The sequence below is a fragment of the Nicotiana attenuata genome, chromosome 2 (genome assembly GCF_001879085.1).
Source record: "Nicotiana attenuata strain UT chromosome 2, NIATTr2, whole genome shotgun sequence".
Taxonomy (NCBI): Eukaryota; Viridiplantae; Streptophyta; class Magnoliopsida; order Solanales; family Solanaceae; genus Nicotiana; species Nicotiana attenuata.
In genome coordinates, this window is record NC_031990.1 from 17,218,521 (window position 1) to 17,232,019 (window position 13,499).

At 35.1% G+C, this 13,499-nt stretch overlaps 1 protein-coding gene across 4 annotated transcripts; it reads right to left on the reverse strand.

Moving 5' to 3' along the window:
* LOC109244701 (protein TRANSPORT INHIBITOR RESPONSE 1-like) lies at positions 2,271–8,608 on the reverse strand. 4 transcript variants are annotated; one of them, XM_019411856.1, is made up of 5 exons: positions 8,528–8,608; positions 7,257–7,908; positions 4,835–5,327; positions 3,118–3,891; positions 2,271–3,002 (listed from the first exon to the last, which is right to left on the reverse strand). In XM_019411856.1, exons 2-4 carry the CDS (start codon positions 7,763–7,765, stop codon positions 3,139–3,141), a joined length of 1,755 nt encoding a protein of 584 aa, XP_019267401.1. In that variant the 5' UTR covers positions 7,766–7,908; positions 8,528–8,608; the 3' UTR covers positions 2,271–3,002; positions 3,118–3,138. The 4 variants fall into 4 exon arrangements, with proteins under 4 accessions (XP_019267401.1, XP_019267381.1, XP_019267395.1 ...); XM_019411836.1 differs by having other exon boundaries at positions 2,271–3,032; XM_019411850.1 differs by having other exon boundaries at positions 2,271–3,032; positions 7,257–7,815; positions 8,528–8,593.

Sequence of the window (13,499 nt, forward strand, 5' to 3'; positions counted from 1 at the left end):
AATTCTTAAGAGTCATAGGGAGAAGAAATGCAAGTTCTTGCCAAACAAAGATGGAATCATAAGAAAGGTAAATGTTTTGTGAGGTTGAAAAGGTTAATCAGTTTTAGGAAATGAGGAAATCCTTATCTTGAATAAATTTTCTCTCCACAAGGCAAACAATGATTTTTGAAGAGAGTTGTTCAAAAAAAAAAAAAAAAGAATTTGCTTTTTCCTCGAGGACGAGTAAAAGTTCAAGTATGGGGGAATTGGATAAATATAAATTATTCATGTATTTTCATACGTATAAATAAGGATTTTTAAATAAACCATGAATAAATATATTCAATTCTCCTATATTTTCTAACAAGTTTTGCAGTGGAAAGATGAATTGAGGAAAGAATACTACAAGCAAAACAAGGAGGAAAAAGAGCAATGCACGTGGTAAGCAAGAGTGAATCAAATTTTGAAGTCACAACATGAAGTCTTGAAGTTACAACATCAACTTTTGAAGTCACAACTTCAAGACTTAAAGTTGCAACATCATCTCACATTTGCTATACATTTCTTATAAATAGACACTCATAACGTATTGTAAAAAGGTGTCTTATGGGAGAAGACTAATCTTTGGTCTCTCTCTTTGCCTTTAGTATTTTCCACTAGTTGTCTTTCTTTTAGAAGAATAATATTACTTCATAAGTTCTTTGTTTTAAATTAGTTTTTATTACTTCGTAATGGAGTAACTTCTTTTGTTGGGATAGTTGATGAAGCTTGATATATATATTATAATACTATCTCAGTTTAATACATCCTTGGCTTGAAACTTTCTTTTTATACTTTGTATTGTGCCGTAATAATAGTTTTGATTAATCATTATTATCACTTCTACATATTTTTATCTCTAAGTTATTTTTATATTGATTTTTGTAATTCTCACGGAGCAAAATTGATATATAATAACCAATGAAGAAAATAGTAGAGTGGGAATAATTTTTAGTAAACTATTATTCCAAGTTCATAATCTTGCTTGCCTCAGTTTTAATTCTCACGGAGGAATTGTTGTAGGCAAGATTATTGATTTTTGTTAGTAAAAATATTCTCACGAAGTTTTTACTACCTCATAGCACAATTCAAGCAAGAAAAATATTTCGGTCTAATCGTCACTAGTTTTAACTCAATTAATCACATAACCTCACCGAGTGTTATTAATTGACTACTTCTTAGAGAGCTAAATATAATTGTATTAGCAATAAGCAATTATTCCTTAGAGAAATATATGTAAAAATTGAGATTTTATTGTAATATATTATCAAGTGAATTCAACGATTCCCAACTCTTTTAAATTATAAATCTTCCGCAAGTTCTTGGTTTTTATTTAAGTAATTAACAGGTTCTAAACCTCACTCACTTTCATCAAATTGATTCTCTCAAATAGTAGTTGAAATATTAAAAGTCTGTATCATAGATGTTCCAATCTCTGTGGGACGATATCATAAACTATACTAGAATTTGACAAAGCATGAGCAGGAAAATCCTATACACATTGGCCTCGTCATATAACGACATGCACCTCGGCCACGGCCGAGGTCATGTATTCAGAACGCTTGAGCGGCAAATTGGGTGTTACGGCATTTCAAAGGGTCAACCCGTAATATAATCAAACTACTCAAGTACTATCGTTAATGACCGTTGGGTAAATGATAAGACCTAGTATATAAACCAAGGGAGAAGAAGAAGAAAGGGGGCCTGAAACAAATCGAGAGAGACAAGATATGTTTTTCGGGAAAAAGAGGGATCTTCATCTCTCTCTCCTCACGAAGGAGAAAGAAGCAAAGAAGCTCAGATCCTCCACGTATATCATTAGTCTCATCATATCAAATGTATGAAGGTCAACTTTGTTAAAGATCGGTGACCATTTTTATCCATAATTTTGCTTTATTATTCAATATTAGGTAAACCACCATCCTCTTCTCATATAACGGAATTTAATCAATGTTGTAGTTAAATCTTATGCTTGCTTTGTTTGCTTACTTACATCTTCTATCTTAGATCTAGGGTAAATTATTTTTGGCTAGGATTTGCCTAAAATCCCCTCGTTAATTAGTTTAACAAAAAAGCTTAACACTTTTTGGTCAAACAAAACCATTCCTAACGCTTTTGCTAATCCAAAGTTGAAAATACTGCTTTTAGGATATATCTTACTCATTGAATCTTGCATTTATGTAGCGTAGAGAGTCAATGGATAAAGGCATAAAGCTGTGTTAAAAACGCAAGGAATGAAGCAGATGGAAGTGAATAAATGTCTTAATTTTAACTAACTACATTATGACGAAGAAAGGACAAGGCAGCAATCACATGTAAAAGAATACCATGGTTTCTTCTTCTTTTGCAATTTCAACTTTGGCCAAATGACTTCAGTCTGGTGCAAGAAAGAAAAAAAAAAGGACTAAAGTCTGTGAGACCTAATGATCATCATTCAAGTTACATAATTAAAATCTGAGACTCTTTTCATTTTTCTTTCTTAATGATTATGCTGTTTATTGTAGTAAACTCCGCGACTCATCAAACCAGCATACATCAGCTTGCTCCTTCTTGAGAGAGTTTCACGCTCAATATCTAAGTCTTCTCTTGCTTCCACTTTGAAAGATCCAGAAAACTTGAGGACTCTTCAGATTGTCTGATATGCACATTCTGCTGAAAGTTTTCTCATGCAGATATAACTTGTCAACTCCGTCATGTGGTCATTCGATCCACTTATTCCCGTCCCTGCTCCATGTATTGCCATTGGCAGTTGGCAATGCCAATAGAGTGATGATTATTTGCAATGGCCTCAAAGGTCTCACCAATTCTCATCATAATAATGCATAAAGGCCAACAAGAGCACAAACATCCCTTTTGTTGATCTTCCTTGAAACTTTCAAGCTTCTCCAACAAGTAAAACATAGAAAGTGTAGCATATTCAGCCCCATTGTCCACTTACTTTCTTCCTTCCACCTTTACTAACATCATGCAGCAGATAAAGCCAGCTGGAATAGAAGGGTGTCTCAGTCAGACACCTGACAGATACAAATAAAATTTAACATTATCAGAATATCAATGTATTAATTTCTTCTTTGGCGGGGGAGAGGGGAGGGAGCTTACCAGAATTCCAGTTTCTTTGTACTAAAGAGTTTTAACAAAAGGTGGAGCATCCCTTCGTGGCCCTGCTACAGAACGATAGACGTACACCTTATCAGCATAGTCATCGCTGTCCTCATCTTTGATTACCTCGACATTCAACCTAGGCATCTCTTTTGCAAGTAGTCGACAACCATTCATGGTGACATTGCAAGCTGACATCCAAAGACACCGCATGGATTCATACTTGTCCAGTCCGGAAAGAAGTGCTGCATTTCCGAATGGACAATCCCTTATCTCCAGCTTCCTCAGCTTAGAACAGCCGTCAAGCACACACTGCATACCCCAGTCACTGCTTCCAGCAAAAGCCACTGAAAGTGTCTCAAGGTTTTTAGCATACTTCCCGATGTACTCAAACGTCTGATCAGTTAACAGCCCAGAAACGGAAAGCCTCTGGAGCTTTGTACAAGTCTTGACCACTGCACCAAAAGCCTCGTCCATTGGTTCATTTGTCAGGTAATCTGGCTGGCCAGGATTCATTATGCAGAGACGAAAATGGGTGAAATCAGGGCAGTTACGCACTATTTTTGCAACGGCAGCATTAGTCATTTGCCGGCAGAAATAGAGAACATATTGAAGCTTAGGACAACCGGCAGAAACAGCTACAAAGCCCGACTCCGTCACCCCATGGACAATATCCTGGTCAAAAGGGTCAGCAGGAAAGACTCGCAGTTCTTCAAGCAAAGGGCAGCTGATTCCAACAGCCTCTAATCCCTTGTCTTCGACAGTGTCAAGGACCTATAAACAGAAAGATAAGGCATGAACACCTTGAAAATAGAAAAATGGAATTACCAGGATAAAAAGGTGATCAGAGGAGCGGCTATGAAACAGCGGCCCCCCTAGAGAAAACAACCACAGAGCAGTTTAAACTTGAAAAGACAAATTAGCGGTAACTTTCAGTAGACAATGAAGTAAACAAAGTCATGACATTTATTTGCTACCATTAAATTTTTCTTGGTGCTGGAATGAAAATATCTTATTAATGACTACAGTTGGAAACTCCTTATTTTCCTCTACCTTTTCAGTTTTACCCTTTATCCAGAAGAATACAACAGTTGATCATCAGAACAACAACTACGCCTCTGATAGCACACATATGGCACCAATGGTATATCAGCTGAAATATTTTATGTTCACCATACATCAAGAATTCAAGAGACACTGTGACGAATGAATATGGTACCTCCTCCTTCTATTACTAAGGCGATAAACAGGTAATATTCCTCTTAAAAGCATGTAGATAGTCCTGATCAGTCCATCATGTGAGTCTCAAGCTAACCTTCATTCAAGCAGGAATGTACATACACCAGTAAATAACTATAATATTAAAGAGTAGTTCAATCCCAACTTTTTCTTGGCAAAGAATTGAGGATGATGTCAGATAAACTTCTTCTCGAAACTAGTAAGGAAGATCTTGATGTCAATTCTTTTTTGATAAGGTGAGTGATGTCAATAAAAGGCATCAAGAAGATACACGAAGTACATGAAGGAAATATCGATTCTAATGAACACGTCCAATGCTCTCTAGTGGTGCGGTTATTTGTTCCTCAGAGAATACATAGGTGGGAAAAATTAAAGATCTCTGTGTCATTCTTCCACAAAATGTTAAATGTTAGGATGCTAATACCTAATCATGAAAGGATTAATCACATAGATATTAGAGTTGCGGCTAGATCCTTACCCAAAGGCGTCTTAAATTTGGGCAATGACCAAGAAGCTTCGATAATTCACCACTCCCAATGGTTGCATAGCTCAAGTTGAGGAAAGTCAGACTAGCACAGGCTGCATAAAGAACTGGTAAATATAGAGAAGTCGCATCCCATAAACCCGAGAGAGTGTGCAGATTTTTGCAGTTGCTGAATGCACTTTCAACTTGTGCGAACTGCTGACTCGTGAGTTCTTGATGAAAGGATCCTGTACCGAGTTCCATCAACTGAGGAGCCCGGACAAGCAGGCGTTGCAATTGATCCAAGTTAATGTTCTTATTCACCTTCAGAACCCTCAGCGATTTGCACCTACTGACAAGTCTTTCTAGGGCATCGAAACTGATCTCACTGTTCAGACTGGCAAAGTTTAACACCTCCAGTGATGCAAAGTCATCCGGAAAACAACTTAGCCAACTACCAGCAATATCATCCATGCCATTCTCCTGAATGTCCAGCTCTGTCAACCTCCTGCAAAGGGAAACCAGCATTTAGATTGGTAAAGCAATTAAGACAACTGGGATTCATCCATCTAGACTGCTGATAAGCATTAAATTTAAAAGCGGGCCAAAAAACAAGTTGACTTTTTGTTGCCTATGGAGAAAACAGTGTTTTGCATTTTCTAAACCTTGATGATTTATTAGGGGTATCACCGGCTTACGTGGGGTCTAGAGCAAGAAAAACTATGAAATCACTCAAACGAGGTCTTGTTATCATCATGTACATAGAACCTCATTGTGATTGTATGGATCATTTTGATAAAAATGAAGACATTTGTTATGTATCAAAATGAACATACAAGTCCTGCTTCTGCAGCATATCGAAATATGGGATGTGATATTTAGAGCCATCCTTCAAACTATATCCCCTTGGAACAATTGAGGATCATAACATCCAAAGATCTCACATTCTCAGATTCTTTTTGGTTCATACTCTCATAATGTAAAATTGCAAAGTTGTCAACTTCTATGATTCGGAATCATTAAATGCAACTCAAGATGATATTTTGGTAAGCAATTAGAATTTGTGATTGTATAAACATGGAAATACTTACAAAGTGAGAATTCTAATTGCTTATGGTAGCATCCAAAGATTCGACATTCTTAGATTCTATTTGGTTCAGATTCTCATTATGCAAAGTCGCAAAGATGCCACCTTCTATGTTTGAAACTATGATATCGGAATACTTAGGGCAGCTCTGCTAAGCAATCTGGAACTTTATGATGCTACAAACATGGGAATACGTAAAATCAGAATCCTAATCACACAGGCCATCCATGAGCAGTAGCCAATGTCTTCATTAATTGCTTATCATTAACATCCAAAGATCCATATTCTCAGTTTCTTTTTGGTTCAGATTCTCATAACGTAAAATCGCAAAGATGCCAGCTTCTAGGTTTCAAACTATACCATATTGGAGTCATAAGTGCTGCTCAAATGGAATCTTGGTAAACAATTGGAAATACTTACAAGTCAGAATACTAAATACACGGGCCATCCATGAGCAGTAGTCAATACCTTCCTTATTTGCTAAGAAAAAAATCAACATGACAGTCTCTAGAACCATAATAACCCAGCATTGCTATAAATCTAGGGCGACAATTTGACAGCATATACTAGTTCAAGCTCCAAGGTCTAATCGCCAATAACAGGTAAAGAGATCAAATGTACAGTACGGAGTCAAAGTTATATACTCTTTCTTGACAAATAAGAAAGAGTTATTTGTGCCTAACAATGGCCGAATGGTATCAAGGAATTCCTTCAGTTAATGCTCATTAACAGATCAATGTCACATCAAGAAAGTAACATAAAAATGAAGAGGAAAAGAAATAATAAACTGGAACCATTTGAATTTCCACTTATACTTTGTCTATCTTTTTTTTTCTTCTTTCTTTTTAAATGTGAGAGAAGGCAGGGTGGTGATAACAAGATAACAGGCGTATATCGTGTCCCGAACAAAGGACATGTCACTTTGTTTCTTCACCCACATGGCCACTATAAATGAAATGAAAGTTTCTTAACCTTTCCACATCCAGACACATGGGTCTACTGTTTTGTCCTCCATTACTACAATAATTAGCTTGGACCACCACGTAAACACTATTGTTTCCTTTTCTCTATGTGGCTTGAATGAATTCGAAATCCACCATACTAAAACTAAGATCCTAAAAGATCAAAGATAGAAATACCCAGTTACAGCCAAATAAATAAATAAAAACTATTTGAAGAAAGAAATAGAAAGTTTTCCTCCAATCAACACCCATACCTGAAACATAACTGGTATAAAAATTGAAACTTTACTGATATTATAGTATCTACCAGTCAGAAAAATATGAACTAAAAGAATTTGCTACTTGAAATAGTTCAGGATAACAATCAATGTTAACAAGATAGACTTACTTGCAGTAAGTAGCAATGGATTTGATCCCATCAGTGCTAAAACCATCACAACTCAACAAAGAGAGAGCCTTAAATCCATGAAATGATTTAGCCAAAAACTCCAAACTCTCATCACTAACAGTCATCCTCTTCAACCTCAACTCCTCAAGAAAGGGGTAAACTTTGGCAAAAACATCAAGCCAAGCCTGAATATCAGCACCCCAATTCTCTGGCACCAAATTAAAGTCAGAAAATCTAGGCTTCCCTTTAAGGGTAACGCTCTTAATCTTGGGAAATCTTCTTGCTACAATATCAGGAGAGACCGAATAGCAGTTCCCGATGAACAACTTAGTCCTTGTCCAACGCTCTGCATTGTACCAATCCTTACAAACCAATGAAGCTGAGTTTCTGTCCTTGTGAGACTGCACAAGTGACAGCACCTTCTCCAACACCTCATCTGGGAATGGTGATGCTGTTGACTCATTCAATAAATCCACCGATTCCCTCGGTTTTTTCAAGCTGGGATTCATTTTCAGCTCCTTGTAGATTCAAAACAGCTTAAATCTCCTCAAGAAGAAAACTGCATTTAAATAAAAACAATCGCGCAAAGTTTAAATCTTTACACCATTTTCAGCCCCTTGTAGATTCAAACAGCTAAATCTCCTCAAGAAAACTGCATCCAAACAAAACAATAGCAAAGTTTAAATCTTTAAACCGTTTTCAGCTCCTTGTAGATTCAAACAGCTTACTCTCCTCAAGAAAACTGCATTTAAATAAAAGCAATTACAAAGTTTAAATCTTTATAAAAAATTTTAGATGTAGACAAATTATCAACTGCAAATTACAAAGAATAACACTAATTTCCCAAGATTTGTAACAAAAAGGAAACGAATTAATAGTAAATAACTGATAAAAGAAACTAAAACCCATCTTGAGGCACCTGAAATTTCAACGAGGAAACATCATCTGCAATCGGTTCTAGTCCACTTTGGTAGAGCTTTCAAGAAAACAAATAAAAGATATATTGGTCTAAAGAGTATTTCTTGAAGTGAGGAAAAAGAGGGTCAGAAATAGCAGAACTTTCTGAAACACTTCTGAAAAAAGCAGATAGAAAATGACACATAAAAATCAGCTTAAAACCATACCTAGATCAAATTAAAAAGAAAAAAAAAAACTCCACCACAAAAATTACAGTCCAATTACAAGAAAAATCAGGAAAAGGTGGGTTCTTGAGAAAATAAATTGGTATTGAACAAGAATTGAAAAAGGTGTAGGCTTTTTTTATTGCATACCTCAGTCTTGAGTGTGGTGTAAAAATGTGGACACTTTGGTGAACCAGAAGAGCCAAAGAAACTCTCAGTCCAACCACCTATATTATATAGCAAACCAAATTATTCTCCCAAAAGAAAAAAGAAAACTTTATTGCATAAAAAAATTATTAAATTACATAATTAAGTTTATTTTTTAATTTATCAAAGTACTGTACACATAAAGGTTATAATAATAACAAAGTCCACCATATGTGAAGCTGACAGACATGGCAGGCGAGCCAAACCCAACCCTCTCCAGCGTGGGTCAGTGGTGTGAGCTTATGAGATTTGGACACGTATACATAATCACGTTGGTGGGTACATCTTTCACGGCGCATATTAGACACAAGAGCCATTTTTATGGTGCGAAGTAACGGTAAATGGGTAATTTTGTACCTTTCACCACTCAATACTATGTGGTATTTCCATTGCTTATTATAATTATCAATTTTGAAACAATTTTTGGCAATAGTTTCTCTAAGAAATTTGTTAGAAAAAAAAGTTTATGTAAAAAACAATGTACTTGAATAATTGTAGTATTTGGTCAAACTCGTTAGTCGTTACTAAGGGTGAGAGGAGGGTCAATGCGAATGGGAAATTAATAGAAGTTCATATATATCCTTACACAACCTCGTAAGTAAAGCAAAATTGGAAAGCGTAAATGATTTTTCCCCATAAGTAAATTTCATGCTATTTTGTTCATTCCTTTCTAAAACTGGACCAGAAATAACCATATATATATATATATATATATATATATATATATATATATATATATATATATATATATATTGTCCTCCAAAGTAGTTCAAACTATCAATTTTGAGAGAACCGATAAGGAAAAAATGTGAATAAGGGAGGTGAAAACTATAAAGATTAGTTTAACAATTTTTCTTAATTTGGAAGAGATAATTAAAAGTGCATAGATGAGAAAAAATAATGAGATTAGCAAAGATGAAAAAATAATTAAAAGGGCGAAGTGAAAAAGTAACGGATGGAATAAGACACACATAATAGGTCCTAACTTTTGTCAGCAAAGATTGGCAAGTCACAATACACATTATATTTTGGCTTTCATATTGGAGTTTTGGTATTATTGGTATTTATTTATTAATTAATTAATATATATATATNTACTTTAACTTCATTCAAATATTATCCAAACGCCTACAGTCACTCTCTTTCTCCAAATATTTCACACTGAAAATGCTCTATTTCCTACGTATATACATTAATAAATGGAAAATATTTTTAAAAAATTGTAGTGTAAAAATAAGTGAATCGTTGTTTCGGGTTAGAATTAGGGAGGAATTCTATTTTAAAAAGTTGATTTATGTTATAAATAGAATTGTATTTATGGTGAATGTCTATATTTAGAGAGATTCTAGGGTTCATTGCTTGGTGGCTAAGTGATCACGCCCAACTATGCCTTATAAAAAGGACAATGCGGTCGTTGCAAATATAATCCGGTTTACAAGTCCGGAATCGAATCCCACAGAGAACTAAGGTTTAGCTACAGCTGTTCACTGTCACCAAGAAGACAAGCTTGAACAATTCCTAACTTATAGATATTAAGATTCTTGTGTTTAACTACTTAACTAACAAATTAAAATAGTAAATTAACAACTAACGATACTGAGGGTTAGAGAAAAGATTAAGGAGGTCTAGAGTTATGATTTCCCCAATTGTCGGAATCCTTCCCGCTATGTCTTCTATAATTTTGCCTAAGTATTCTCTACCGATCATGAGCACTCTTATTATTGTAAATCTCTCCCGAGTAATTACGACAATTTACTAGACGCACTCTCCCGAGCTACGCTAGCTGGCTTTTAATACAGCTCACTTCAGATCGCACCCAAGGCTTCGTTATCCCTAATCCCACCTTTAAACCCTCGGTTATTGATCCCTCATATACTCTGGGAGTGGTGTTGTTCAACAATTACCTAAATATGCACTCTCTCCCGAGTTATGCATACTAAATAGGCACAGCTAATTGAGAGCTCTTCAATCAACCAGAATATAAACGTAGTTGAACAAATAGAGAAAAGCTATGGCTCAATTATATAAAAACATAACAAGAATTTATCCTACAAAAGGTTCTATCAAAACTCTAGATAACAAATTAGCTATTCATAATAGTATGTAAAACTACAATACTAAAAGTCATAACCAACAATGAAAAATAGGAAGAGGAAGGAAAAAACTCGTAGAAGAATTCTCCGCCTTGCCCCCAATGTGTTCTTGCCTCCAAGGGTGTTGACTAACCCTAAAGTAGTGTCTCTGCCTCCTTAGGTCTAATTTATGTCCAAAATATGTCCCATGTCCTTTCTTGGCCGGCTTCATTGGTTTAATATAGGGTTTAGGGCTTAAAATCCCGTGTTTTGCACATAAGTCCCTGAAATTTCCGCCTCCTGCCGCGGTCGCGGTGGAACCGCGGCCAAACATGCCCTCTGATTCTTCAGTTGTCCGCGACCATCTTCTACCGCGGTTCTGTCGCGGTCGCGATGGAACCGCGGTTTTTCACCCTGTTCCGTTTGGAATTTGGAAAAACGTAAAACATGAAAGTTGTAGCCCTTTGAATTAGATTTCCAACCATATATTGTGCAGCCCAAATGGAGTTCTGAGCAAAAAGTTATGTCTATTTTACTATATAGTGCGCAATATGCCTCCTCAAGTCTTCGTTCGTACTTAATTATCAAATTTGACCCCCGAACACGATCCCGGCTTAAGTCATTGAGCTTTTACTCATACTTCAAAGCTTCAAATCACTTAAATTTATTCCATAACATCTATATAGCTCGGAATCACACCTACAAGGCATAAAACACACAATTAGTGCAAAATACTAGCGATTAAAGCGCAAACTCAATTAAAGTGCAGTAAATTCGAGTGTAATAAGCGAATAAAATATGCAATTATAGCCTATCATCACTAAGTCACCCTCTCCCTATAAATAGAGGGTTCTATTCCATTGTAAATCATCCCAAAATTCAATAAGAATTCTCTCTCTCTCTTTCTCTTCAATATTGTTCTTCTACTTTTATTGTTTCACAACACGTTATCAGCACGAGACTCTAACCAATTGAGTAGAGACTTTGGGATTGAGCATAATGATTGTCAATTGTTCCATGAACTTCCTTCATGATTAAATTCTGGATTTAAGGTAAGTGTTTTACCGTATTTTTCTCTTTATTCTATAATTTGATTTTAAATACAAGCAAAGACAATAAAAATTTGATTATAACTCAAATGGAGTTAGTAAGAAATTATAACCACTCGAAGTGGTAAAATTTCTATGTCTTGCCATTATCAAATTTATGTATGATTATGGGCACAAGAAGTGCATACCCGTCCCATTGAATTTGCTTCATTCTCATTCCCTTAAGAGAATGTGATAGCAGTATGTGATATGTCTGAAAGAAGACAAAATTATTACCGTGAAGGTATCAATGGATATGGACGTGGTATTAGACGAAATTATAATCGTCATCATTGTGGTAATGAGAATAATAAGAATTCTCAAAATAATCCTTCACTCTATGAAAGTAATATTTGTCATCGATTTGACATGAGATTTTATAAAGCACATATAGATGATTATGATCCATTCATGATGTGAATGTGACAACATCTGATTTATGAATACATATTCATTCTTGGAAGAATATGAACGTGCTAGTGGTAGTGAATATACCACACTCACCTCTAGAAGGAGGTTTGAGAGGAAATAAGAAAATAATGTCATTATTATGGCATAAATGGTCATTGGTCACGTACTTATTGTACGCCAAAATATTTTGGCATTGTGATTATTAAAAGACAGCGATAATGCAAGAAACAGAACTTGCATATAATTTTGACCATAACCATAATGGTATAACTTTCTCTTTAAAAGAGATATTCACCATATGATGTTGATGAATATGTGGTAGTACAAAATTAATTGAGAGCTCTGGAAGAGCCAATTATTATTATTTTGGAGGAATAAAATTGATTATCAATAAGGTATTGTGTTGTAGTAAGTCTCAAAGAAACTTATTCAGTTTCCAAAGTATACGCGAAAGCGGTTGATTATATTGAGACTATAAATAAAGGAAAATTTAATATCTTCTATTACTACAACTTGTAGCGGGATAATATGTATGTGAAAAGCTACCCGCTTTATTCTCCAATTTGTACTACATAAACAAAAGAATACTACAATGAAGTGGATATTTATTGATATAAAAACCCATATCATAATAAACTTGGAGTTTATTGATAATTGCACACGTCATAGTGTAAATCTGAAGTTTATCAATATTGATAATTTATTCAATTGGTAAAATTGGTTTAGCCATATCAATTTAAGTATGATGTGCAATAATCGAGAATTCACATGGGTAAATATTAAAGAACTAGAAAGTTCTTTATGAATTCTCTTATAATGCTTGTTCTCATTAATTAATTGACCAACTAAAATTGGGATTGAATCCCATAAATGCTGGAAATATCAAAGGTGAATATGGGCCCATTCACCCGCCATGTATACCACATAAGATGCATCTATGAGATGGTTAGATGTGCAATTATTATTAACCCACAACCTGACCGGTGTGTGCGAGGTAACTTGCTCAATAATTTAATTTCGAGCATAATTTTCAGATTTCCTATACAATATAATTTATCTTGATAAGTTGGTTTACATCACAGTTGGTTTAGCAAAATGATTTATTGAGTGCCTCCACTTAATAGCTAAACTATTGCTTATGAGAACAAAGTTATATATATCAGTTTGATATACGTTATATACGAAAGTATATTATATTCTCCCCTCACAAGTGGTTTCAGTGTCAGGAACCAAATAATTCCATCTCATTATTATTGATGTGCGGTGTATATTTTAATTAACACCATAACGCACAAAGATGGGCTTTCAAAGTTGATGAAGCAAGTTAGTTTTGCTAATATGAGG

Excerpts from the sequence above, each read along its gene's own strand:
- LOC109244701 (XM_019411856.1), bottom strand. The coding sequence starts at position 7,765 with ATGAATCCCAGCTTGAAAAAACCGAGGGAATCGGTGGATTTATTGAAT. Across the intron at positions 5,328-7,256 it reads TCCATTGCTACTTACTGCAA|GAGGTTGACAGAGCTGGACA; the intron begins GTAAGTCTATCT and ends TTCCCTTTGCAG. Across the intron at positions 3,892-4,834 it reads CAAATTTAAGACGCCTTTGG|GTCCTTGACACTGTCGAAGA; the intron begins GTAAGGATCTAG and ends TTCTGTTTATAG.